This window comes from Oculina patagonica, chromosome 2 (assembly GCF_052425735.1).
Source record: "Oculina patagonica isolate OP01 chromosome 2, crgOcupat, whole genome shotgun sequence".
Lineage (NCBI taxonomy): Eukaryota > Metazoa > Cnidaria > Anthozoa > Scleractinia > Oculinidae > Oculina > Oculina patagonica.
Genome location: NC_135759.1, coordinates 29922636 through 29948696, shown reverse-complemented (window position 1 = coordinate 29948696; position 26061 = coordinate 29922636). Strand labels below are relative to the sequence as shown.

At 34.8% G+C, this 26061-nt stretch overlaps 1 protein-coding gene across 4 annotated transcripts; it reads left to right on the top strand.

Moving 5' to 3' along the window:
• The first annotated feature begins 1904 nt into the window (after nt 1-1904).
• On the top strand, nt 1905-25598 carry LOC144644033 (gamma-aminobutyric acid receptor subunit beta-3-like). 4 transcript variants are annotated; one of them, XM_078503439.1, is made up of 11 exons: nt 1905-2025; nt 16608-16689; nt 18165-18275; nt 18645-18719; nt 19914-20023; nt 20486-20553; nt 20970-21190; nt 21535-21617; nt 22467-22604; nt 23243-23619; nt 24217-25598. In XM_078503439.1, the coding sequence occupies exons 2-11, from the start codon at nt 16631-16633 to the stop codon at nt 24541-24543; spliced, it is 1569 nt and encodes a 522-aa protein (XP_078359565.1). In that variant the 5' UTR covers nt 1905-2025; nt 16608-16630; the 3' UTR covers nt 24544-25598. The 4 variants fall into 4 exon arrangements, with proteins under 4 accessions (XP_078359565.1, XP_078359566.1, XP_078359562.1 ...); XM_078503440.1 differs by lacking the exon at nt 1905-2025 and adding an exon at nt 6072-6137; XM_078503436.1 differs by lacking the exon at nt 1905-2025 and adding an exon at nt 10836-11020.
• The last annotated feature ends 463 nt before the right edge of the window (nt 25599-26061 follow it).

The window sequence follows — 26061 nt, the reverse complement described above, 5'->3', positions numbered from 1 at the left end:
GGGGCAGCGCAGGTGGACTGTCACTCAGTCGAGCGCACACGGCACTCACGCGCGGTGGTGGGGAGACCGGGCGCACACTCATCAGGTGGTAGTGGCACCTCGAGTCCCGGATTTCTCTAATATAATGTTCACTGGCGACATAAAATCGCGTTCACTAAGGAGAAGGATCAAAGTGGCTACCACTAAACTCGGAAAAGTAATTTCGAAACAAGAATCGAAAACAACAAAGTGGAAAATAAAGATTTGCCAAAACAAATGATGTTAAACTTTTCAGCACTTCAGCGGTTCACTTCACCTAGCTTGATTGTCGTCTAGCTGCTCATCAAGAGCAGGCCGAAAGGCCAACAGATGGAGTTCCCATCTTGTTGTTAATTGTTTTCTTTCTTTTTATTTTTACTTTTCTTGTTTTTGTTTTTTGAAGATTAGGCAAAATAATAAAATCAATAGAAGAATTAAGTTAAGGTCTATTTCAAGAAAACTGACAATAACACAATATTTCGGCTGGTAATTAGGCATGTTAATATTATGTAATTTAACTAGAAATGTAGGTACTCAGAGAACAGGTCTAATTCTCTGGAGGCCTTAAAACACTTGCGCGCATTGCGTGTCTATGTTATCAGGAATCGAGTAAAATTCACTTCGCTCACTACACCTCTTTTCTGAGTTATTAAAAAAGGAAGGAAACTTTGTATGGCATGATAGCATAAAACGAAACAAGAAGTCCCTTGCGAAGTAGACCAGAGGAGAGATATACTTAAGAAATTCCAGTCGGCGAGCTGCAAGAGTTTACATATTTAAGGTTATAAATTGTGCTTCTTGTCTATTTGATAAAAACAAAAATACACTTTGGTTCAAAAGATATAATTTTATTTTCTCACAGCAAAACAATATACACAATATTAATATTTTTTTAAAATATAAGGTGGCTCTGAACCGCTCTGACAGAATTATTTTAAACCTTGCCAAATTAAGGGGGTAAAAAAAAAAAAAAAAAAAAAAAAGGGGGGCAAAACAAAACACCAAGCTTATTTTTTCAGTTATTGGCACTGAAAGATAACATAAAGGGTGTTTTAACAGGTTATACTTTTGCTATTGTTACCACTTATGTCAAGAAAATAGTCACAACTTGTCAACCAACGATAGGGCCTTTCTTTCAGACCACTTCTCTATTAGCAATTGATAAAATGTTCCAAGAAAAAGAAAATTTATTTTAGATATACCCCCCCCCGGCGGGTATTCAATAAGATATTTATTTAAAAAAAAAAAAAAAAAAATAAAAAACCCTCATTCTTTTTTTCTCTTCTTTTCACCCCCCCCAAACCTTTTTAAAGAAAAAAAAAAGACCGGGGATATATACCACTCGAAAGCGTTGCATATTAACTAGTAATCGCTATGTAGTACTAACCCATCATAGTATATATAAGGCCTGGAAATAACTGAAAACAGTTATCATCCCCTTAGTCGGTGTTTCATGGTAGACTGCCAGCATGCCAATTTGCACCACTGATTTCCTTTTTTAACGTGTCATTCCGAGGTGAGCAAAAAAGGAGCCGATGGTATTCTGTTCAATTGGAATATTTATAAATATAGTAGAAACAAAAAATAAACAATGTGTTGCCGAAGGCAAATTTCATTATCTTTCCATTTTTGCGAGCTGTGTGTTATTGTTTAATTGTGAACTCCAGAACAAAAAGCTAATTGATGTAAAGTCAGCTCACTACATACTAAGCGTTTGTATAAACTTGTAAATTACGTTAAAAAGGGAAGGATATAATTAAAAACATCATAAATGGAATTTTAATTAATTTTGTGCCAAGATCTCTTTGTCCGTCGGTTAATAGCTGTCAAACCGCATTTGTCAAAATATCCAAAACAAGGAAAATTAATTTAATCTCAAATACGAACTAGAAGTTATCAGTTTCTGTGATCTGTTATTTAGCTGTTTGTATGAGTGGAACGTGTAGCATTTATGTAAAGGTATATATTATCAGAGAGTCCTTGCTGGTTCACTTCGACTGCGCAAAGGTGAGAATGTAACTCTAAAAGCATGCATGTAAGTGAAAGTACCTAAAAGTGAACCTACTAGAACGCGTGTTGATTGCCAATCGATTTCTTTTTGGTGATGCGGCACAAACCTTTGATACATTGTTTACCTCAGTGATGTTCTGGCAAACTCTTGGATACTTCTTTCGAAAGCTCTGTCAATGAGCAAATCGGAAAACTTCAGCTCTATCTACTACTTTCAAATGTTGCAAATTGATCGGAAGCGTTAATGCCTTTTCTGCATATTTGCTTTTATTACCATCATTAAAGTAATAGTTAAAACATTCTTAATGGAACTATACTAACGACTCACTAAAAACCACGAATACGAGGAAACTTCCTTGAACTTAAACTGTTTAGAACCAAACTTAAACTCTTCTTTTTTTTGCTCATAAGGGCATAAACAAAATCCAGATTACGTCGATGAAATGTTGAATATTGTAAATTAATTTACTTGACGCCACAATGATAACACTTCTTGTCGATTCTTCTCTTCTGTCCTTTTCAAAGGCTCTTTGCAGTTGCCTGTTTCCATAATCGAAATTTATACCTTCTTCCTAGTTGTCTTGGAATTCGATTATGGTCTTAAGAGGTATTCAAACAGTTCGTATTTGATTAACAGACACCTAAATTTGAATTACGCTTTATCTTAGTAGTGCCATGCATACAAGCATAATATGTGGCAATGTTTACTGAGTATTGTCACGTTCTGGTCTCCTCTTTGTCGATGAAAATTTCTAAAAGCACGTGCTCAGCAGTTATACTACAATGATAAGCGTGGTGGAAACTATTCAGAATAGAAGAAAGTATTTTAAGCTAACTTATGTGTATTCTTAATACAAGAACCCAATTTGTCCACTCGAGCGTGAACATATAAATTCAGCAAAACGGCGAACATGGCTATTTTGCTTGGCAAAAGCAAAGTGTGGGAAGCACAATTTGGAGACTGGAAGCTTGTTTTTATTCTTTTGCTTCCCAAACCCACATTTACTTACTTTTCCATCCGAGAACGTTTGCTCTTGTAGCTGGTATAAAGATAGTTTTAGTTGTGTGCATCTTATAGCTCCCTGGCTAAAAAATAATAAAAAAAGTAAAAAATAATCAGTGCAGCTGCATTCCATTGATTTAGTTTTCAAAGACAAAGTACTTCTCCTACACATAGTTAAAATTTGTAATTTCTGTCTTTAGAAACTAAAATACATTTGTAGACCTGTACAAACTTTTCCTGCAAACGGATTAAAAAAGGTCCAATAGACAATATATCCTGCGCTCACATTTTTTTTAGGATTTATCTTAGAAAAAATTCTTATATTATGTTTTAACTACTTCTGAGATCGCATGACCCTTGCTTTGTCTTAGAACCGTTTGAATATAATTCCAGAAAAAGAAAAAAAATTATTGGCTGCTCGCCGTTACCGTATTTCTGCGTCTCTAGCCAAGTATAATAAGATAAAGCGATATTTACATTGCTAAGTAACGACGTCTGACACTACTTAAAATAATAAGGGCTCCATAGACTAGAGGGTTAGTTGCAGTGTGGCAAACAAGGGTCATCAAGCTAACGAGTAACAAACTGTACAAAATAGTGGTCGAAAACTAAATTGGTTTCCATTAAAGAAGGAACACTTCTATAGCTATAGATAACTAATAGTTGTCGACAACTAGTTAGTCCTAGTCTGTGAGACAGTTGTCGACAACTAAGCCATCATCAGTGTTCGCTGTACTCTGAAGACGTGTGCAGAGAAAACAAGTTACCCACATAATGGTAAAAAGGTAACTCAAAAGGAATTTGTCCCCTGGGAAAAGAAATATGAGGTTGAAACTATGATAAGGGTGGATGGGAATGTGGATGAATGAAGGAGAGAATTATGTGGAGGGTTGTGACATCCCCAGTTAATTACAAGTAAATTGCCTCCTATTGTTTTATCAAATTTAAAGCTCAACGCAATTAACTTGGATCTTGCTGTTAGCATGAACGCGGTAGAACACCTCAGTTTGTGATAATTTGCACAACTCATAACGGTTTGTCAATACTCAACACCCGCTTATACGCGGTATGCCTATCCCTTGATTACGTCCAATGTTCAGTGTAAGTAGAATTATTTTTATTGTTGTGATAATAGTGTTCCTCTGTATTAATTCTGGTTGGTTTATCAAAAGTGAAGAAAATGCTCAATTTTATGGGTTATATTTGAACATTGAGTCTGAAGTGGTTAGACAAAAAAATATCCTGAACCGTTGCCAATTTCACAAATTAATTTTTTCCATAACGGTTTGTATTTATGTCAAGAAATTTAATGAAATTAAATTGTGGGAAATGCTTAAAATTACCTCGTCAAAGCCATTCTTCGCTTTCATAAATTTGGAAAATGTCTGTTATACTTTGCCTACATGTAGTTAATATATGTACTATAAAGTCTAAAAACTGCTTTTAAAAATTATGTCTAGATCATAAGAAAAACTAAGCTTTACAAAACTAATTGTTTGTAAATTAGATAAAGGTAAACATGTACGCTTTTTCAATTAGCCGTTTGCACAAAACGTTTTCATTTGCACTGGGTTAATAGTCTAGCTGTGTTACATTCTACCCTTTAATATAATTACATATTAAAGACCTTTGGCTCCTTCTCATCGACGAGCTCTTTTCACGACACTTGGTTACCGTCCACTTTAACAAGCAAATGGCGGAAACTCAAGTGGTAACAAGTGGATAACTCTAAAAAAAATCACCTAACGCGCTATTGTGCAATAATCATAAATTATCTCTTACGATTTCATGGCAACATGTCATTGGTAATGGTTGGTTTTGAGGATCGATCACAAGGGAACTAATTTATTAACCTCTGATCTTTGGTATTCTTCTCCTCTAAAACCCCCTTTATCTGTCATGTTTCTGCAGAAGTAATAAATAACAAACTTTACTTTACGCTCTGTATATTTCAATTTAATTTCTTTTAACTGTGGGATTCCAATGAGATAAGTAAATTTTTAATATGTAATGGTCGTATCAGCGTGAAATGTATTTTTATTACCCACATATTAGCCGACTACTTGCAGTGAAGGACAATTTATCTTGATTGCTGCAGTTATCCCCTGTTGTTCTTTATCGCTCAATCTCACCAAGTGAGCTTATACTGAATTTAATTTCATAGTTTAAGCTCCATCAATTGCGAACTTTAAATATGAGCAGAAAATATAAAATAAATGAATTTATTGCTTCTCATCAGATACCACCATTGTTTCAATGTAAACAAACACTCCTGACTGGGGTTGTGATATGTTGGAACGTTTATGATCTTGATCCATTTGGAAAAGAATATATTCATGGAATTTTAAAATGAACTCCTACTAAACTATTCTTTCCTTAATGCATGATTTATAAGCCAAGTGCAAACATTTGTGTAAAATGAAATTTGAATACGCAAAAGAGAGAATACAAAATGCCATTTTGTACACAAATTGTAAATTATTATAAACATAGATTGAGCAAGCGTGGGATCGAGTAAGCTTCTAAGTTCTCTTTAAGGAAATATATATAAATGTCTTGATCGCGGCTCTCAGTGGTCGCGATCATAGTTGTATTAAATGCAGCTTATTGCTTTTACCCGCAATATTTTTTTGCAGTACCCACGGATTATAAAAGGATAATAAATTTATCTTACCAACCAGAGTCTATATTTTGCAGACTATAGTGTTAAATAAAATCCGAGATAAGATCATGTATCATACAATTGGCTGAAAAATTAACTTATTTTTTCCCCAGTTTTCATATTTCGAAAAAAAATAAGGTTTGTTTCTGTACTTAATGTTAAGAGAACATTCCATGTTATGACCTCTCGCACAAATAATTTCTGGTAACAATATAATCGCATATTCATTACATTTCTTATCAAATGTATGTGGTTTTTTGACACATGTAAGTAATAAATAAAAGTACTTTTTATAAGATTTTGTTTTAGAAAGATGCATAGTCAATTTGCTTCCGTAAACGAAGTTGTATCGACGGAATTTGCATTAAATGGAGGTGTTATTTCTGAGGAATTCAAAAGTACTCCTTTCAGTTCATCAGGCTTTGTTCAACGGCTCACCTTCAGGTAAAATATTTCTTAAATGTTAATTTCGTTTAATTGCACACATTACTGTATTTTTAAGAAAACAGTTTAGCCTGTTTCCTATACAACTTTGTTGTATAAAATTTCTACATTGGCTGGATGTTTTAACTGGATTTATTTCTTTCTTTTTTTCACTTCTATCTGGATAAAATTTCCCAAGTGGCAGAATTCCTAAATTCTATATGCAAGGAAAAGAAAAATAGCAAGAAGTATCTGATGTGAACAAACTCGTCGTTTCTCAAAAGAAAATCATTAATATATGAAAATACACCGGAAAAATCAACTAAATCAAGATTCTGACTAATATGCCAAAGAAAGCATCGAAACCCGCAAATTATTAAGACAATGTAAGTTTTACTTCCCGGTAGCTTCGATTACGGCTCTCGGTTTCACGGCCATAAAATGTTGGCAATGCTTTATCCCAAACTCATTTTACAGTTTGCACATTCAACCTGAAAATGTATTTGAACGAAGATTATTAAAGGAGTCGTTATCATGTTTTTAAAATGTCCCTTTCTTAATTAATACGTCGCGTCTTCTCAATTGATCGGCCGTTCATTGTAGTGAAGGTTTCCCGTTCAGTTTTTATGGCCAATCTGTTATCGCTAAAAGTAGCGCACTGAAGCCGAGGAAACGCGAGGATTGTCTTTGTCTTTAGACAAGCTCGATTTGTTTGAATAATAAGTGTTTTATCAGAAGGTTATAGCTGTCGTGAAAAATTTCAAAAATTATCTCATGTCCATTCAAAGTGTACAGATTTATTAATGAAGGAGAGAAAAGAGAACGAATTCTAAATGGTATACACAATTGGAAAGACTTTTTTCACATATATAAAATATAGAGCGAGGCCGGGGTACTGATCTTATATGTCGTAATTCCTCATTGATGGCTGTGGTCTTCTGGTATTAAAAGCTCTAGACATGGTATTGATTCATGGTAGCTAGGAGTGGATGTTTGATTGTTAGTGAAGTTTCATGCCAGATACCGTGTGTAAATTTCGGCTTACTTGATGATTCTAAAATGTATATAATGTCTCACGCGTTCTCTTTTAAAATTTAATTAGAAATAAGAGAGTCATGACCAGGCTGTAAAGGAAAATAAACTTAGCAAGGCCGAAAAAGATAGGAAACGCTGAAATGCAAATGACGTGTTTTTATTTGTGGTGAGAATTTTTCCCATGCCTTGTTTAAGCCACATTATTTTTGCTGGAAAAAGCAGATTTTAAATGCTTCATTTTTTAAATCTTTCATTACACGTGTCATCATTCCATATAATCTTGTTTACTTCTTGATCACGTTTACCTTCCGACAAGGAAATATCTGTGGAACGATTGAGGTATTTCGGAACCTCAAAGGGTTTCAAAATTTGTGTTGCACCCAATAAAGTAAAATTATTTTTTCCCGTTAAAATAATATAAATAGCCTACAAGATTAAGCTTGTTACGTAGGCTGCTATCATACACAAACCAATAATCCCTTGTACTTTCAGTCCGTCATCGAATAAGGTTTTTTAGTCTAAACCTTGCTAACCTCTAATGGTCCTTTACATCGTGATGTTTTCTTTATTGCTATTTTTTGGCATTTTAATGCCAATACTAATCCTTGCAGTAGGGTTGTTATAGATATCCATCGAAAATTGCCGTTTTGACTATTGAAATTTGGAATTGTTACTCCTTGATTACTTTAACTACCACGCGTTATAGCTAGAAATTTTAACACAATTACACACAATTTCATATCCAATTATAAAGAAGATAGAATGTTTTTATGTCAAAAATTATTAATGGCAAAAACCAACGCGTTTTCAAAATTAATAAAACTACTAGCAAGCCTGCTATTTTTAGGTTTGAATTCTGCATAATGCAGTCTGCTATTTTTACAGCGCCAATAATAAACCTTTCCACAGGTTTACTAATTTGTAAATAGCAACCATCGCCCACACTGATTTTATTGTTTTCAAATGAAGTCTAACCACTTCTGTGAATTACGAAGCACTCGGGATGTTGATGTCAACTTTGCCGATCTCAGGGTGAAAAGTGTTTGAAAATAATTTCAACCGTTAAACTCATTGAAGAGCTTTACTAAGATAATGTTTTGCATACGTGGTGACCAATGTTTTGGTGACTTCAACACGGCTGTGATTTAAGTTACTTAAGTCATTCCCCCGAAATAGAACTAAACATTAATTTTCAGCCCAACTTTTCCTACTGGTTGATTACTTTAAGGTTTCTTTTTTGCCCCAGAGGCGCGCGGGCGCGAAAAAAAATTTTTGAAAAAAAAATTAAATTTTTTTTTTGGTGTGAAAAAAAAAAAAAAAATAAAAAAAAAAAAAAAAAGAAAAAAAAAAAAAATTCCCCCAAAAACCCCCCCTTTTTTTTTTAAAAATTTAATTTCCCTTAAAAAAAAAACAAAAAGAAATTTGGTTAAAAAATTGTGTTCAGTTCCATTTCAGGGCAATGACCTTAAGGGAACTTGAGCGGAGCTCCATATCTAAGAACATTTGGTAACTCATCGAGCTAAAACAATTTCGTTGTCACGTGATAATCCGCCCTTCTGTCCGTCCGTACGCCACTCTAGTACACGGCGCATACACGAGCTCGTGCCCATGGAACTGATCGAAAATAACAAAATGGCGCCCAAAAGGTTGATGTTAAAATTTTCAAGACAATTTTTTTTTCGTTTTAAGATCAAAAGAAACCTTTTGGAGCTCAAAATGGAAAGAAATTTTACTTAATAGATACTCGACTGTGGACGAACCAAACTTTTAAATTTAAGGCCTTTCGATCTTCGAGACAGACGCTAAAAGTGAGGCTTCCAAATTTCAACAGAGCTCTGGACTTCAAAGGGTGTTTTCTGGAATTACGAAAATGCTTAAACCCGGTAAAAAGGTATTTTTAAATGTTGCTTTAATTTATAATTTAATGTTTAACAGATCATTTGAGCCGAATTCACATAGCTTTTTCAATTTGTCATGCAGACTGTTCTGTATGAACTGTTCGCTCGATGAAGTTAAATTGAACGGAGAGTTAGAAACAAATAATTGCGTGGATTTTACGCACGAAAGGAAATTGAAAGTTTTTGCTTTTTTAAAAACAAAATCTTAAAATTTAAAGTTTATTGTTTACAAGAATAAAAGTTAAAAATTTAAAATAATAAAAGTTTTTCCTTTAAATATTTATATTTGCTTATTTTTGTATTGCTTTAGGCTTGAGTAAGTCTTTCCATTTTTATACACGACCATTTTTAATTATCTCAAAATATGATAGATGTCTTTACTTTAGTCACTCAACGATTAGTATTTCAGTGTATAAAAAGTGAGGGACCTGTTTTGACTTATGGACTTAGGAGCTGTAATAACGTGAACGTGTGTGTTTTCCAAATTCCAATTCGACCTGCATATACTCGGGACCCTTTATTTGAAGTCCAAAGTTCTATTCATGAAAACCAGCTAGAGCTGATGCGGCTTCCTCTCTAAATATAGCAATTTATTTATTTTTTGTGCTTTAACAAATACTATAGCCAAACATCAATTAGCTCCTGATCTGCTAATCGTCATTCCTTAACATAATTAAGCTATCTGCCATTATCTCATCTCTTATATTTGGACTCGCAGTCCCATACTGTTAAATGAGGGACTTTTTTAAGATATGTTCATCAAGTTGTTTGTTTACGAACACTTTTGTTGCGTTTATTAGAAAAGCACCCAATATCACCTCTAAGAATTAGTACTTTAAATGACTTGGCTTAAAGGTTTTGAAGTGATTGTATACCGCTGGGGATGTTAAATATTACAAGCAATTTGCGATAATGTCCTGTTTTTGAGTTCGCCGAGTATCTAAACACGACTATAATAAATAATTAAAACACATTGACGACGAGAAAGTTTGTGTTTAGGATTATGAAGAGGATTATAAGAAATAATTTCGCAACGAATTATTTGGTACCTATTTGTTTCTATCAGCAGAAGAGGATTATGAAAAGAGTTACTGGTATGTCTTGTTTTCTCATTTTTGAACAAAACCATTTAAAAACTAGATTTGGTACATCTGGTATCAAGGATTTAAAACTAACAGCTACAACATTTTTGTTGGAGGTTTGGATCAGGTTTACCATCACTTAGGGGCTCTCAATAATGAACAACATCAAAGTATTAAAAAACAGAGTAATCGTTTCCCCTCTGGGTCTGTTAAATGCCTATATCGCACATTAGAATCAGAATTTTCAGTATGATATATATTAAAATCTAATAAATGAGGCCACAACTCTTTTCTTCGAAGTCTGTTTGCAAAAACCGTTAACGATTTTGAAATGGAAGACCTAACGGTGCAATTTCCTGATCCAATTAATAATGTTTTGGGGTTTGCTTTTAGCCAACCAAAGATGTAAATTGCTTGCTCTCGCCTTTCCTTTTCCAATCAATTTTCTTCAGCAAAAGATGCGCTTAATTATTCATATGATTATGTTCTTGTTAGAAACACGGTGCGCAAATTTTCGTAGATTTCACTTCTTTGATAAATGTACAAATCTGATTTAATAGCCCTAACACAATAAATATTTCATAGCATGTCTAAGTTCAAAAGCACCGAAGACGTATTGTACGTAAATGCATGGATTCAAAAGCTTAAATATCACTGTTTGATCTCCCCTTTAAGTCATAACAAGGCGAGTACGAGTGATCCAGTTTATCCTGAACGCCCTGCAGCCTGACTGACTCAGCGAGAGTGAAGTTGGGATTTATAAAGAAACTTCTACCCTCAACCCTTTAAACGCTTATTGGACTCTTGTCACCAATTATCCATATTTTTCGTCGGAACGAGTCTATGTTGAACATTATTTCGTAAGCTATTTTCTGCTACAAGCGTTAATGTAAGTATTTTTGTCTATTCTGTATGTATGTTTTCTGTTTTCTTACTTGAAAAACCATAACTAACACGATTTGCCTATTGTGAGTAGAATAGAATTTTATAGTCTCGCAACATTCTCGATGACCGTTAATTCTTTATGAGATTAAGTTTTAGATGTTTTATGTAACCCCTATACACGAAGCATTGCAAAGAGCGTAGAAGAAAGAGCATCTGGTCGCGAGCAAGCGTTATCCTTTCGGTCCACAAATATATGGACGACCCTTTTCTCATGACGCAAAACATACAATAAAGTAAAATATTGCCTTATCGCCCTATATCAACACCGTCTAATAATGCAATTTGGAGTATTTTACACTTTAAACCGCAACGAAGATAATATAAAAGAGGTTGATTCCTTTTTTTCCTTCGGTAACTTAAAAAGAAAAATTATAAAAAACGAACGCACGGCGAGAAAAAGATAAATGGCAAACAATTGCTGCAGGATATAAAGTGGTATTTTATAATTAAAACACCGGCATATTTTTCTCCAGTCAATAAACAGTGTGATGCTTCCATTTGAAACCGTTTCAATTTCTTACGCAGTTTGAAGCCTTCACTTGTAATATTTACCAATAAATGTATTTGTTTTGACCCACCCAAGTAATTGGATATCGCGATGTTTGCTTAATAAAGATTAGCAGACAACGCCGGAGGAAATACTCTGCATGCTGTAATATCATGATGCCAGACTAATAAGCAATCGGTATGATGTATATTTGTATGTTGGATAGTGTAATATCTCAAATTAAGGATGATTTCATGAAGGAATTCAATCAGTTCATTTTAATCATTAGTCCATTTCACCTAGTCCGCGCCTATAAAAAGGGAAAAAAGGAATACTATAAAAAGCTGTGGAGTTAAATTTGTCAAGACGAGGGTCGTTTGCATAACAAAAAAATATTTTTTTTTACAAATGCAGACTTTTTCCGTAAGACATATGTAGTACCTTTTTAACATTCACTTGTATACAGAATGGGACAGGATATAAGCAGAACGTATTTTGCGTCCTGGTGCTATATTACAATTCTTCATTTTAATGTTTTGCACTTGCACTTGGCGAACAAAATAAACGCACAATTGTAACGATCCCCTGCTTAGATATTTATGAATATTTACCTCTTCTCCCTGGAAATTTTGCTTAATATTTTGTCAGCTGAGAATCTTCGAATTTGAGCATAATAGAGAATTAAGTATAAACATGAATTATAAAACAACGGCGTAGTTTAACAAGGACTAACTTGACATCTTAACAAGGTTTCCGTAATATTTAAAATCAGTCACTAACTCAAATCAAATTCCCATGCAGACCCAATCAGAGAGCTCGAGCTTAACGAGATGGAAAGTTTGTTTGTTAAGGATGCTTGTCTTTTAATTTAGCATAAACGAGAAAGGGTGAGACGAGTTCTAAACAGGAAATGAAGAAAATTGAATGCTCAGTAAGCAAGTGTTATGATTGATTTCTTGTTCTTGAAGAGAGTGTCTTATGCCAACCCCATAATTCTCACCTATTTCTGTATGAAGTAAATGACTTAAATTTCTGATTAACTTTAATGACTTTATTTTTTCTAGTATTACTTGGGAAATATTTAAAAAATAGAATTAAGATTAAATATCAGTAGCTTATTGGGTAGTCCAAAGTATACATGACAATGATGTGTAAACTATCAAACGTTCTTCTTTTTGTTTTTGTTATTATTTTTCCATCCTCAACTTGTTTGAAAGTGGATCATGTCTGTAATAAGTCAAAAGATATCTTAAAGAGTCTTGTTGGAAGAAAAAATATGAAGTAACACTCACTGTTAAATGCTTGCAGCAACACTGTAGTTTTTAAAAATTTCGATTGCAAAGTATGTGAGCGTGGTTTATTGTTTAAAAGTCACATATCAACATTTTTGGCAATATATTATAACCTGTAAAGAAAGTTCTTCCATTTGGTGCATTTTTAATAAAAAAAACTACTGTATTCGGTAAATAAAAGGCTGTGGGAGATCTAATATTATTACAGACTACTCTAAAAACTTAATAGTCATAATAATGTGTTGCGTATGGGTGTAAAATGGACCAAATTTGCTCTTTAATTACTAATCAAATTTTTCGTTTGCTCATGATTTTGGGCCCTTTGTTATAAGCTATCATTAAAATTTGAACAGAGAATTTTCTTTACTAATGAAACACCGAACGTTTTTGTGAGAAACTACTGAATGTACGTGGGTTTCACTGTCCAGTTTAGTTAACACCTGCCGTCAAACTTTACTCATCGCTTAATGACTGAAATTTTTATGTTTTGATTTTTGTATGTCCAACTGTTTTCAATTATTCCATAGCTTTGTCGTCAGATGACTCGTGAAGAGCGTTCCTTAATAATAAGTTTAAAGTTCAAACTTAATTGCTGAATTGTTATATTCCCCACAAGACGTAAAAAACCTTGAAACAATGTCCGTAATAAAAGCGACTACCTTAGAATCTTCGATCGTTAGTATTTAATTATTAGGTAAAACGTTGTTTACAAACCCTTTAGAGAGAACCAAATATTAATATAATCACTCTTTGAGGGTTGTGTCTTGGAACACCACATCTCGATATACATAAAAGTTACTCTCGCTGATTCCCATTACCCTGTGAATGTTTGTGAATTTGATCGATGTTAATGATGAATTCACATATCAGTCACAGACAGGATGGCACGTTATTAAAAGTGACACGCTACTAATAATTAAACATCCAATGACGAAACCCAAGTATTCAAAATAATAACTCTGTTTTACATCTATTTTAGGACTGTAATTAATAACGGAAAGCAATTTGGCTTGTTGTGCGATTCAATAACTAAAAATCCATCGGATGTGACCGAGTTAGTTAAGGCATAGGCCGTTAAACGAAGCTTTAAGCAAGCAGATAATCGTCAAAAATCCGACAAATACAAATATGCGAGTGGTATTCCCCATTGAGTCAAGAACAAGGATTAGCGGTTAGTTGTATCGAGTATATCTTCATCTCGTTTGAGGTTTTATTTTAAACCGCGTTGCAACCTTTATATTGACATGTTATGATTTTCGTCCTTAATTTTCTTAACTAATTTCAAGTGACATTTTATTCTACTTTGAACTAGTCATAGTATTGCAAACAGTTTTTACAGCAGTAGAGTACGGCTCCCACATGTTAATCTGTATATATATCTATACATTACTGGTCGAAACCAGCGCTCCGTCATCGACAAATTAGTTAGCATAGCTTTACTAACGTATTGACAGATCGAATTTACTTATTGCTTACAAATCAATTCTCGGCAATCATTTTTTAGTCCATGATATCCAAAAAACATAGCTAGGTCAAAGTCTCTCGAGATAATCATAATAGAGCTCTAAGAAAAAAGAAATGCATCAAATTATCGACAACGATTCGCAAGCAGGTGCTTCCGAATTTTGGCGCCAATAGAGGCTCGTTAAGCAGTCTGTTTGTCGCTGACTTTGGCGTTTATTTTTAAGCTGGTAAACCCCAAACAGGATTATCAGCGAACGATTTAGAATAAACAGTGACTTGGGCCGTCTACTTTGCGTTGGCTGTGACGGACGTTTTGAAATAAAAAGTCGCCAACACAGCAGTAAAGCTAAAAACTGAAACAGATTTACATAAATGTGTTTCGCTCTTGTAATTACCTTCAAGATTTCATTATGTTGATGTTACATTTTTTTGTTTATACAGGAACATCGACAGCTATAAGTCTTCACTTTAGCAGATAAATAGTAAAAAATTCACTTTTCTTAATGAATATTTTATTTTTTGTCTAAATAAAGAAGTATATATCGAGAAAAAGCTTCTAACATCAAACTTCAATCGCTCGCTTCTAGACACCTCCTGCTGGAATTACAAAATCATAGAAACAATTCTTAGTTACAAGGCGTTTTCACGCTATTACAAGAATTAGAACTACTAAATTATGGAAGGTATTGAAAAGAAGTTTCGTTAAAAATGCATATGGAAATTTAAAAGTCATATAATTCCTCGGGGCTTGGCTGGGAAATCAACGATGTTTCGTCTATCTCGAGAGGACTTGCAATTTTAAAGGCCAGAGCTGGAATGTTGAGTGTAAGAAATATTGAGTCTGATGCGTTTCATAGAGTTTTCGTAACAAGCAAACCTTGAAATAATGAATTTAATTATATCGAGCCTTCCGATAAAAAGAAGGATTGTCACATATACAACGGACATTGAATACTGTTAAAAAATTCAGATCGTGTGATTTTATACAACCGTAAAGCGCAAAGCCTGACATGACTTGGAATTGTTAGGAAATTGTATACATTGCGCAAGTTTTTAAACAGTAGTTAAAACTACTGATTTTCTAGATAGTTCTCCCTTTGAAACCTGGAAAATCGACCACGACCAAAGGAAAAAAGTGTTTACAGTGGGAAAACAACATATGTTCTATGGACACTGAACAACTTCTGCGGAAAGTTTGTAGACTGAATTGTCAGGGAAAAATTTTAAAATCAAGAATCATTGTTTGAGAATAAATGAGCCAAAAATAAAAATAATTAAACTGCTTCTTTTAATGCAAACCTTGAAAATTTACCAGGATGCGGCTGCTAGAAAAGCTCTTCAAAAGGATTACCGGTAGGCAAGTAAGATTTAATTCCGGAGTACGTTTGTAAATTGGATTGAAGTTTACCAACGCAACGTTATTCTTTTGTCACAAGAAGTAGATTATGACTATTATCAAATACTCCACCATGAAAGAAAGATTTTTTAATCTTAATACCCAAACAATTGGATACTCTCTAGGGAAGAATTAAACAAGCTTCATTTGATGCAGTCAGTTCACATTCATTGGCGTTCATGAGTCGAGTGTCCGACAAGGAATCCTTGGAACTAAATGTTACTGAATGTTATATTTAGACATGCCGATTTTTCTGCTAACGAAAAGATTTTAAAGCACATTTCTATGACGATATGAGCAGTGCGTTTTGTAGCCCAAGACAGCAAGGGTAGCTGGGCGTTCGGTTGGCAGTCAAGCTGGCCACTAGCGGCGGAAAACAAATGGATGATACTGAAATCAGTGTGGCATCATTAATATTCCAAAGTGGGTTTATTCATATTGCACTTATCTGACGGTTAACGAGCGTTTTGTTGCCATTGCATTGATTCGTAAGGTACTAATCCATTCTTTAAAGCGATCTGTAGCATCCCATGTAAAATCATAATCACCGTATACGAAACTAAATTTACGTTTTAGTTTATGGCAAACCGACTAGGTACCTTTAGGTCATGTAACGGTTGGTGTACGTTGGTAATACGTATTTCTACCGAAAACAGTTTTTAGTCATGTTATGTGAAATCCATAAACAATTTAGATCTCAGTTGTTAGTCCAACATTTATTCGAAGTGTCATTAGAATAGCGAGGATCGTTTTCACGTCATTAAACTATTATTATGGCTAGAACGTCATTAGCGCTATACAAGTAATAACTTGTTAGGGTCATGGTTGCTTTATATGGTGTACCACATTTGATAAACAGCATGTATACAACTTGTTTTTCTATTTCTTGCAGTGGCCTGAGAAGCACTGGCAGTCATGCCGCCATTGTTCTATCTGGGACTTCTTTTATTTCTTCAATTAACTCCTCTCTTAAGGTAATTAATTATAGCATTACTACAGAGATTTCAAACTGTTTTTATTCAATTCCTTTCACTCTAGATACTACCCGGCCCAGAGTTGCGCCTCTCTCATTTTTTGAAATTCGATTCTATCTTATGAACACCTTAAGAACAACTTCACATCATTGTTCATCAACTTTAGAAAGTGAAGTACTGAAATTGCTTTTTGCTTTCGAGGTGAACAGACGACGTGTCTTGTCGCTATGAGTGGAAGGATCAAGATAATAAGAAATGTCCCACTAATTGTACTGTAGGTCGATAGCATGAGCGTGTTAACTATAGGCACACCATCGTTTAATTATTTTGCTATCATAACGTTGGTCTTCTTTGAAAATGACTCTGACAACCCTTATTAAAGTCACAGCTCGGACAAGCCAAAGAGCCCAAGCGTGGTAGTATAATGACATTACTACTCTTTGAAAAACCACAGCTGAAGGATAAAAATATTTATGTGCATTAGTAATAACAGTTGAAGTTCTTTTCTTTAAAAACAACTTTACATATACATCCCATGATTTGCATACTGCTGCAAAGACATGCTTTAGGCTATTCAAAATCGATCCTTTTGTCTTTTCCTTTGAATAAACAATACCAAGAGCGTTTGGTCGATTTTTGTGAGTTATTATTATCACGACTTTAATAATGTTTTGCCTTCACGCCTTGAATTTTCTTTTAGTACACTTTACGCATAACATTTAAAGCAAACGTGGTTGCTATGGAAAGCAAACATAACATAAAAGCATGACTTTAAAACATTTACTTCAAAATTTACTTGTTTAAACCAGCAGTGTACGTACAATAATAGCGGTAGCAAATTATTTACGGTGTTGTTTCTGCAAATAACAATGGTAAATATTTTATATCCAAAGAGGAAGGGAAATTGAAACCACAACAGTTATAAAATCTTGTCATTACTCTTATTTCACTTAAGATGTAGAATCTCTTTTTCAAAAACAAATTAACCCTTCACGTGCGGTAATTTTTTTTTTTGACATTGCCGAAAAAGGCCAACTGATAGTTAACAATGCAATTAGACTACGAACCTGAGTTTTCTGTGAGCGAATAGTCAGCGAACCGTAGTGGTCTAATTGCTTTTGCCGTCCAAAACCTACAATTTTATGTATTTTTAAATTAAAAATCAAAAGTTATTTTCCCTTTTAGGGAGCAATGCGCGCGGCATCGTGTTTCTGTCGATAAAGATAACGTTACCCCACGGAAATTTAGTGTTCATTAAACAAATATTATTATTGTATTTTTTGGTGCTAAGTCATGAAGAGAGATGTAAAATATAAGTTCATCCTTTCACATCTTTACCTCGAGTTCAATTTTTGCTTCAACTGTTGTTTACTCCTGAGGAGAAGGTCTGAAGCCCAAAGAAAAAAACAAACCACCAACAATCAAAAAGAACATCATGGCATTGTACGTTAATCATGCTATTTTTTTAATTTCAGTTACGGGTTTGTCGTAAGGAATAACACTAGATTGGTAAACAACTCCACTACAACAGTCACACCACCAAAGACCGAAACAGCCAACACTCTGAAGTCTTTTCTTAGCACCACGTAAGTTTCAAGTAAACAGAAAGAGGATGGTTCCCTCATTTCGTTGCGTTTATTCTATTTTATTTTTCCCCAAAAAAAAAAACAATACTATACAAATCATTCACTTCCGAGATTTGATTTAAAAATGTAGTTTATGTAATCTAGTTGTAGTAATTCCTCTCCTTCTTTTACAACTAATTTATCAGTAAACTAAGTTCGATGCGAAAGTGCTGCTGCCTTTGTTCATTGGCAGTTGTACGGCGCCTTTATGAAGCTGTATAGTATATAGCTCCACTTTCCGTCTATATTTAAAAGCCAGCTCAGGGATATTGACTTTGTATGTGTGGCGCAGCCAGCCTTGTAATAAAAATAGGTTCTCTTGTCCTGCAGGAAACCTACAAAGGACTCGACAGCACGGGAACATAATCACAGTGAAATAGTCAAACCAGAAAATACACCGCCATGGTATGTCTAATACTTTTCATTGTCATAATTTAAGCTTTGGAAAACATAACTTAAATTTGGTTTAATGTACGACATGCAAATGCGTATCAGGTTTTATCTTAGGAATGGGATGATACCGTAATGATTCGATTTAGCGCCCTCCTTCCAATAAGCGCTTCCTTCCGAATAAGCGCCCCCTTCGAATCTGTTTTTGTCAATAAGCGCCCCCTATTCCAATAAGCGCCCCCATTCTAATAAGCGCCCCTATTCCAATAAGCGCCCCCATTCTAATAAGCGCCCCTATTCTTATAAGTTACCTATTGTGGAAAATTGCCCCTACTGAAGTCATCAACGTCGACTGGATAAACTGATCAACATTCACCATACCGTACATGTATATTTACTTCTAAAATGAACACTCCTTTTAAAAGAAACTGAACTTTCAACAATTTGTTACTGTTGCATTTTCTGTTATTGTCAGTTTTTTTAATATTTATTAAAGTTTTGTTTTAAACATTAGCTTGTTACTCCAAAAAATTAAATAAGCGCCCTGTCCCGAATAAGAGCCCTGTCTCGAATAAGCGCCCACCCTTGAGGTGCCAAAAGTAAATAAGCGCCCCGCCCCGGGCGCTAAATCGAATCGTTACGGTACGTCATAAATGACAATTTAATTATTTGGGATCTCATGGATAACATTAATTTGGAATGCCTTGAATCGTGATTGTCAAATGACTAGGATGGAATCAATATAGCAGTGGCTGATGAAATTCAGTTCTATTTATTCATTCCACGAAAGTAAACGTTTACTCAGAGTCATAGTAACTGATTGCTCTCGCAAAGAAACTTAGCACTGGTAACAAAACAGTTTTTCTTTCAACTAGACACATTTTAGTGATCTTTATGTTGTTTGCTCTTTTGGTGTAAAAGATAAACCGGTCTCTTGTAGCATAGATTTTATTAAATCTAGCGCTTGCAATCACTACTGGAGATGTTAAGCCTAGCAATATTAATATTTTAAGCCCAAAATTCAAATAAAACATGAGCACACAGATAAGTGAGAGCGCAGAAAGATAGTTGGGTGAATGAAGTAACCAACGAGCGAACGAATGAACGAGCGAGCATAGCGAACGAACGAACGAACGAACAACCGAATGAACGAACGGACAAATGAATGCAACTGACATATATTTATATATTTGATATTTGTTTCTTCAGGGAATACTATCTAAAATACGAGGAGCTAGTGATACCTGGAAGAAACGTTTCTGAAATTCTTGAAATTGTCTTTAAGAACTATGACAAAAGGATTCGACCATTTTACGGAGGTAAATGTTCTTACTAGTAAAACTAAACTTATTTAGGTACGTCTTCAACAGTATTATCATTTAAAATATCGGAATATGTGTTTTTGGATGCAACCTTATTTTAACCATGTAATCAATTTTGCACCTATTAAAGTATACCTAGTTCAGTTTCTCTCATCTAAGTTTGCATAGCAAGAGGCTCCCCCTTTTTTTGCTGCGTAACAACATCTTACATTCCAAGTCCAAGTGGAACGTCTTGTGTTGTTTTATTTCTTTTTTTCAGCGCTAAACCCTTCTTGTCGGCTTGGACATGTTAATTTTGTCATTTGGAGAAATCATCAATTTAGATCATTTTACTGATTGTTATGTTGTTTGCTCTTTTTGTGTTAAGAGATAAACCGGTCTCTTTTAGCATAGTTTATAATAAGAATCGCGCTTGCTATCATCAGAAACTGATTATGTTGTTTTATTTCTTTTTTTCAGTGCAAACCCTTCATGTCGGCTTAGACATGTTAATTTTGTCCTTTGGAGAAATCAGTGAAACAAGTATGGTAAGTGATGCCCAACTTTTGGTTCGATGTTTAAGTCATCGTGCCTGAGTTTTGAGCCAAATAGAGCACATTTGACGTTTTTACAATCCATCATTCTGTTTTGTTTTAGCAGAATAAATAAATAAACAAATAATAAATGGGAATTTGTAGTTGCACTTCCACAGGGTGGCTCTTCGTCTACTGTTTCCGATCAAATTGGAATCTAGCAGAGTTGATTTTGCGGAGGGAGGAAAACCGGAGAACCGGAAGAAAAACCCTCGGGGCGAGGACGAGAACTGAAAACAAACTTAACCCACAAATGACGCCGAGAATACTGCATTCATTGCACTTGTCACCCGCCATCTTCTTTTCGTATAGTCCTATCATATTTATATTAAGCAGTGAAAAGATTATAATTGGTTCGCCTTTATTTGCAGGATTTTGAAGTGGATTTGTATCTTGGACAGTTTTGGCAAGACCCTCGATTAGCCTTTGGCATTAACAGAACAATTATCCTTGGAGGGATGGCATGCGAAAAGTTTTGGCTACCCGATACATTTTTTGTCAATTCTATTGATACAAGAATACACAGGATGGTTTTCGCAAACAAGAAAATTTGGATCAATTTGATCAACGGTACCATGATGTTGAGTGCAAGGTGATTTTAAAGTGCAACGTTACATTTTTTTTATACTTTGGTAAAATGTGACAAAACAGGGGCGGATCTAGGTTTTTTCTTAGGAGGGGGTGCACCGCAGGTTATCTCAGGGTGTGGGTGGGGATGCACACCCTCTGCATCCTCCCCGAATACCCGCCCCTGCAAAATTCTTCATTTTTAAAGAAAGCACTTTTTACTGTTAATGCCACCATGAAAGAACTGACATACAAGCAAATGCTACAAGCACGCCAGGCAAATTGAAGTATGCTTTTTCAGATCTCCTTTCGAATTAGTATACCCAGCTTAAGAAAACGAATTATTATTCTGATGTCATTTTATAACAGGCTTGTAACAAAAAATTCATGCAAGTTGGACCTGAGAAACTTTCCTCTGGATCAGCAAACTTGTCATCTTGCTTTTGAAAGTTGTAAGTATACACCCCCAAACGTTTGCAGTGATATAATTCTAAAAATAATAGCTTCGTTACCTTTTAGAAGAAACCCTATAGAGTGTTTATACGTCATGAAAGTGCGTACGTATTTGTTTCTATAACTGACTGAGGTACATGGGATGGAGGAAATAATTTATTTCCCATTCTGGGTCCTTCCCTCATGCACTGAGCGTTTCTCAGTCATAAAATATAGTTTTTTACTAAGGAGGAATTCCTCAAAAACCTAAAAAAAAGTTGAATGCTACATTGTAGTTGAGCTAGCTGTCACCTAGACTTAAGAACTGGAAGCGAGGTTGTGTAGTAGCATATGTGGGTTATGTTTGTATGTTGTTGGTTTGTTTTACTCTGTCATGCTTGATATCAGGCTAGCCAATGAAGAGCTCCATCTCCTTCTCTTTTACTGTTATTGATCTTATTTCGGTAAGAGATAGTGGTAAATGCAACCTTCGTTCAAATAGTGGTGGCGTTGCATATATCTTGCTACGCTGGATGACCGATCCTTCCACGAGGCTGCCCCAAAGCTTTGGAATAATCAATTTCCACTTTTTTTAAAAATAAAATACCCCATCTATTGGCTGTTTTTAAAAAGCTTCTTAAGACGTTTTGTAGAGCCAAATTCTTGACTTTACATCAAAGCAATTTTTTTTTCTCAATTTAGATTTGTAGTATAATTGTAATCTCGTAGGATTTTCTTTCTTTTCGTATTGTTGTAATTTGCTTGGGAATGCCGTTGTAATTTTTATTGATAACAGTGCAATATAAATAAGAGTATTAATTTATTTTTAATTGTTATAAATTATTACAATTTTTACTTGCATATTTTAGTTTCATACGAGGAGAAGGACTTAAAGTACAACTGGCGATCAGAGGTGGAGAGTTCAATATTTATTTACGACAATGAAATGGCGCAGTTTGACATTGTGAGTGCCAAGAGATACCTAAAACATAAAGTCTATCATTCTGGTAAGGAATATTTTTTTCCTCAATGACGACGTTAGGTAGAGATTTTACTTTAACTATTATTTTTTAAAGGATTTAAATAAGGCAAAGCAAATCCCGATAGTTAATGAGGATACTTTTTAATTTTACCCCTTATTGAATGATACTTAAAAGCTTCAGTAATGCCATGTTTCGCATTTGTTGTATCACGATAAAAGAGGAGATTATTTTTTTCTGACGTCTCTGACTGAACAAGCAGGTTGTGTATAGTATTTTAGGGACAAATAATGTAAGGCAAAAGCTGCTATCGCGAATTAAATATATAAATGAAATGTTATTGTTAACACGCTTGTTGTGGTTCAATTTTACCCTTGGAACAATCTAGAATTTTTTTCTAATTTTTATATTCATTGTCACATATTACCATAGGCAAATACCAATATGTACCATGGGTAAAATGGAACCATAACCTACATACAGACCGGGCTAAAGTTTCCAACACCAGCTAATGAATAGGAAAGAGTCACAAAACGGTAGTCCGAATATCGACCTCTCGGCCACCAATCTGATCCCAAGATTCTTACTATCGATGGTATATTTTTTTCAGTGATAGCATGGTAATAAACTTGTCACTAACATCAATATTTTTTATGTTTTCGCAGAAACGTTCTCCGGTTTAACAGCTACTATGAAGTTTCGTCGACGATCCATGTACTACATCTTCCAAATGTACATACCATGTGTGTGCATTGTGGCACTTTCTTGGGTGAGCTTCTGGATTAACCACGAGGCAGTACCTGCCCGTGTTGCACTAAGCATAACCACCGTGTTGACAATCAGTTATATGCGAGGCAGCGTGAACGCAGGAATGCCACGCGTCTCTTACCTGAAGTCCATAGACTATTTCCTGCTAGGAGGGTTTGTGTTTATCTTTATGACGTTATTGGAATACGTTCTTGTCCTCAAACAGTCTCGCAAACTGCACATATTTCATGAAAAGAAAAATGACTACGAGATGACCGAAAATGGAGAGGAGCCGGTAAGTTGCCGCATGATGATTATCCCTTCCTTCTGTAACAAACCTTTTTGTCGGGCATTAGAATGCGGGCCGTCTGTCCAGTTCTGTTCCCTGGTTGTTTGATTATTTTACAAATTTACAAATATGCGAATGTGTGAACCCTTTCCCCTTTTTCCTTGTCTTTCTATATTTTCCTTTTATAAGAATTAGTTTGTATCCCTGTATACAGACAAGTACGTCTAAAACTACTTAATTTGTTCTTTATTATTACTGAAACAAGATGAACTCAGTTATATTGGCTTACAAAACCACCCCATATTTCGCGTTAAAAACGCTTTGAACACTTCAATTTTAGGAACGTCATATTTATTTCGGCACACGCAAATGAGTCTTGGAAAAGAGAGAAGAGTAAGAACTCAATTCTAACAATTAAATGTCTGAACGAGAAAAAGGTTGCTTTTAAAGCCAATAGAGAAAATGCTACCTGAACGAAATGAAAGAAAAAACAAACTTAAGGTAATTTAAGGCAATTTCTTATCTTCTTTTCCGAGAATACGTAAGAAAAAAAGGTTCCTATTCTTTTTCATGCTTGTTTTCTTTTCTTTTTTCTTATTTTAGGATCGGAAGCCTCTCCTTGTAACGGTGGCATTCGATGGCAAAAGCTACAAGTTTAAACATTCTTTGGATGACATGGAGAATGGAACCAGCTCGCCTTACCCGAAAAAGAAAACCTCAGTGCACGAACGCAAACGAAAACAAAGCCTTGCAACGCGCCTGAAACCTTTTTTCGCAAAGAGAGAGGGTAGACGAGGAGTCATGCAGCTTGTGAAACGGAAATTCAGTTCTGAGAAAGGAGTCCACTACTTAGATCAGTACTCAAGAATTCTGTTTCCTCTGGGATACGCTGCTTTCCTGACGACCTACTTCGTCATCTACATGTCGTAGAGGCAAAGTAACTACCGAGTGCAACATCCATCAACGGAAATCGGACAAAAGAACTTTATGTCGGATGGCCACTCCAAACACCACACAATACGTCAGGGCTTCAGCAATGTGTACAAAGAACTGTGACAAAGTTTCACCGAGTTAAACGTTAATTGTCACAAGGGGTAAGAGTTTTATTATATCGATGGAATGATGTTGCAACCGGCAGAGCTATAGAACGACCCGTCGCGACAATCTTATGTTTGGTCTTAATGCAGCTAGTGAAACGGAAATAATAATAACGTAGGGTGTAGCACACATTCTACAATGTGTAACTGAAGTTGAAAGATGAAAGGACACACCATCGCCTAAATATAGTATAGCATTATTAAATTATCAAATGAAGACCAATCATAACTTTTTATATCACATCTGGTCCTGCCATCACAAACTATTGTTAGAAGCACGTGATACCAAAGCGATGGCCACAAAGTAGCACTGTCAAATCATTGTGAGTTGTTTCTCCAAGTGTGCAGTTTCGTTGTGTTTCTGATCTAAGTACTTTTATTTGTTATAGAACCCCAGCAAATATAATTAGATAACACATTGCTGTATTGTGTTTAGCAGCGGTTCTCCGAGTCTAGCAAAGGTAGAGACTAGCTAAAGAAAATGGGAATCCTTGAACGATGTTTGTAATTATAGTCAATAACATAACTATCAACAAGTGTTTATTATGAAAAGGTATTTCTGTAAAGAGACATTTTACGAACAGTTACATCAAAGTTGCATAGTTTACGTAGGTAACTTACAAGAAAGATGTATATTAAATTAGATTAAAACAACAAACAAACAAACAAACAAAAAGAAATTAAGAAAAACAAGGGAACAAACAAAGAAATTAAGAGAGACGTGTAAGAGCATTCTCCAAACTAAAGTCTAGTTCATTACGAACTTTACAATTTTGATACATATATATTTGGTTGAATTATATCTTACCTAGTTTAGCTATAACTTGTAAAGTACAGAAAGTGTCCATAGTAAAACGTAAGAGGTGAAATAAACAATTACAAAGTATAGCATTTGCCTTGAATGCATCAATTTATATAGATTACTTCATAGAAAGTGCGACGTACGGATTTATATTCACGAGCTGCAAAACTTTGGAAAACGAACGAGTGAGCGTAGCGAACGAGTGAGTTTTTCAAAGTTTTGATACGAGTGAATATAAATCCGTACAAAGCACTTTCTATGCTGTAATTTGTTTATTATATATATAACGAGAATTCAACCATTAGACACTTTACGCCGATTTTTCCAGTTTATAACCTTTGCCATAACGGTTAACGGCGCGAGAAAACAAAGCAGCAAATGCACATAACTTTACAAGCGAATTCACTATTTCAATGATATAAGAAAGGAAAATTACTGGCGACAAACTCTCTTAGACAAAAGCTTTATTTAAATAAAAGCACTACGTTACATGTACCTTAAAAGCAAAACTTCGTATCGCATCGAGGTAATTTCGTCACAAGCAAATTG

Bases quoted from the DNA above. Each gene is read 5' to 3' on its own strand.
- LOC144644033 (XM_078503439.1), top strand. From the start codon at position 16,631: ATGCCGCCATTGTTCTATCTGGGACTTCTTTTATTTCTTCAATTAACT. The intron at 22,605-23,242 runs GTAAGGAATATT...ATGTTTTCGCAG, and splicing joins ACATAAAGTCTATCATTCTG to AAACGTTCTCCGGTTTAACA. The intron at 23,620-24,216 runs GTAAGTTGCCGC...TTCTTATTTTAG, and splicing joins CCGAAAATGGAGAGGAGCCG to GATCGGAAGCCTCTCCTTGT.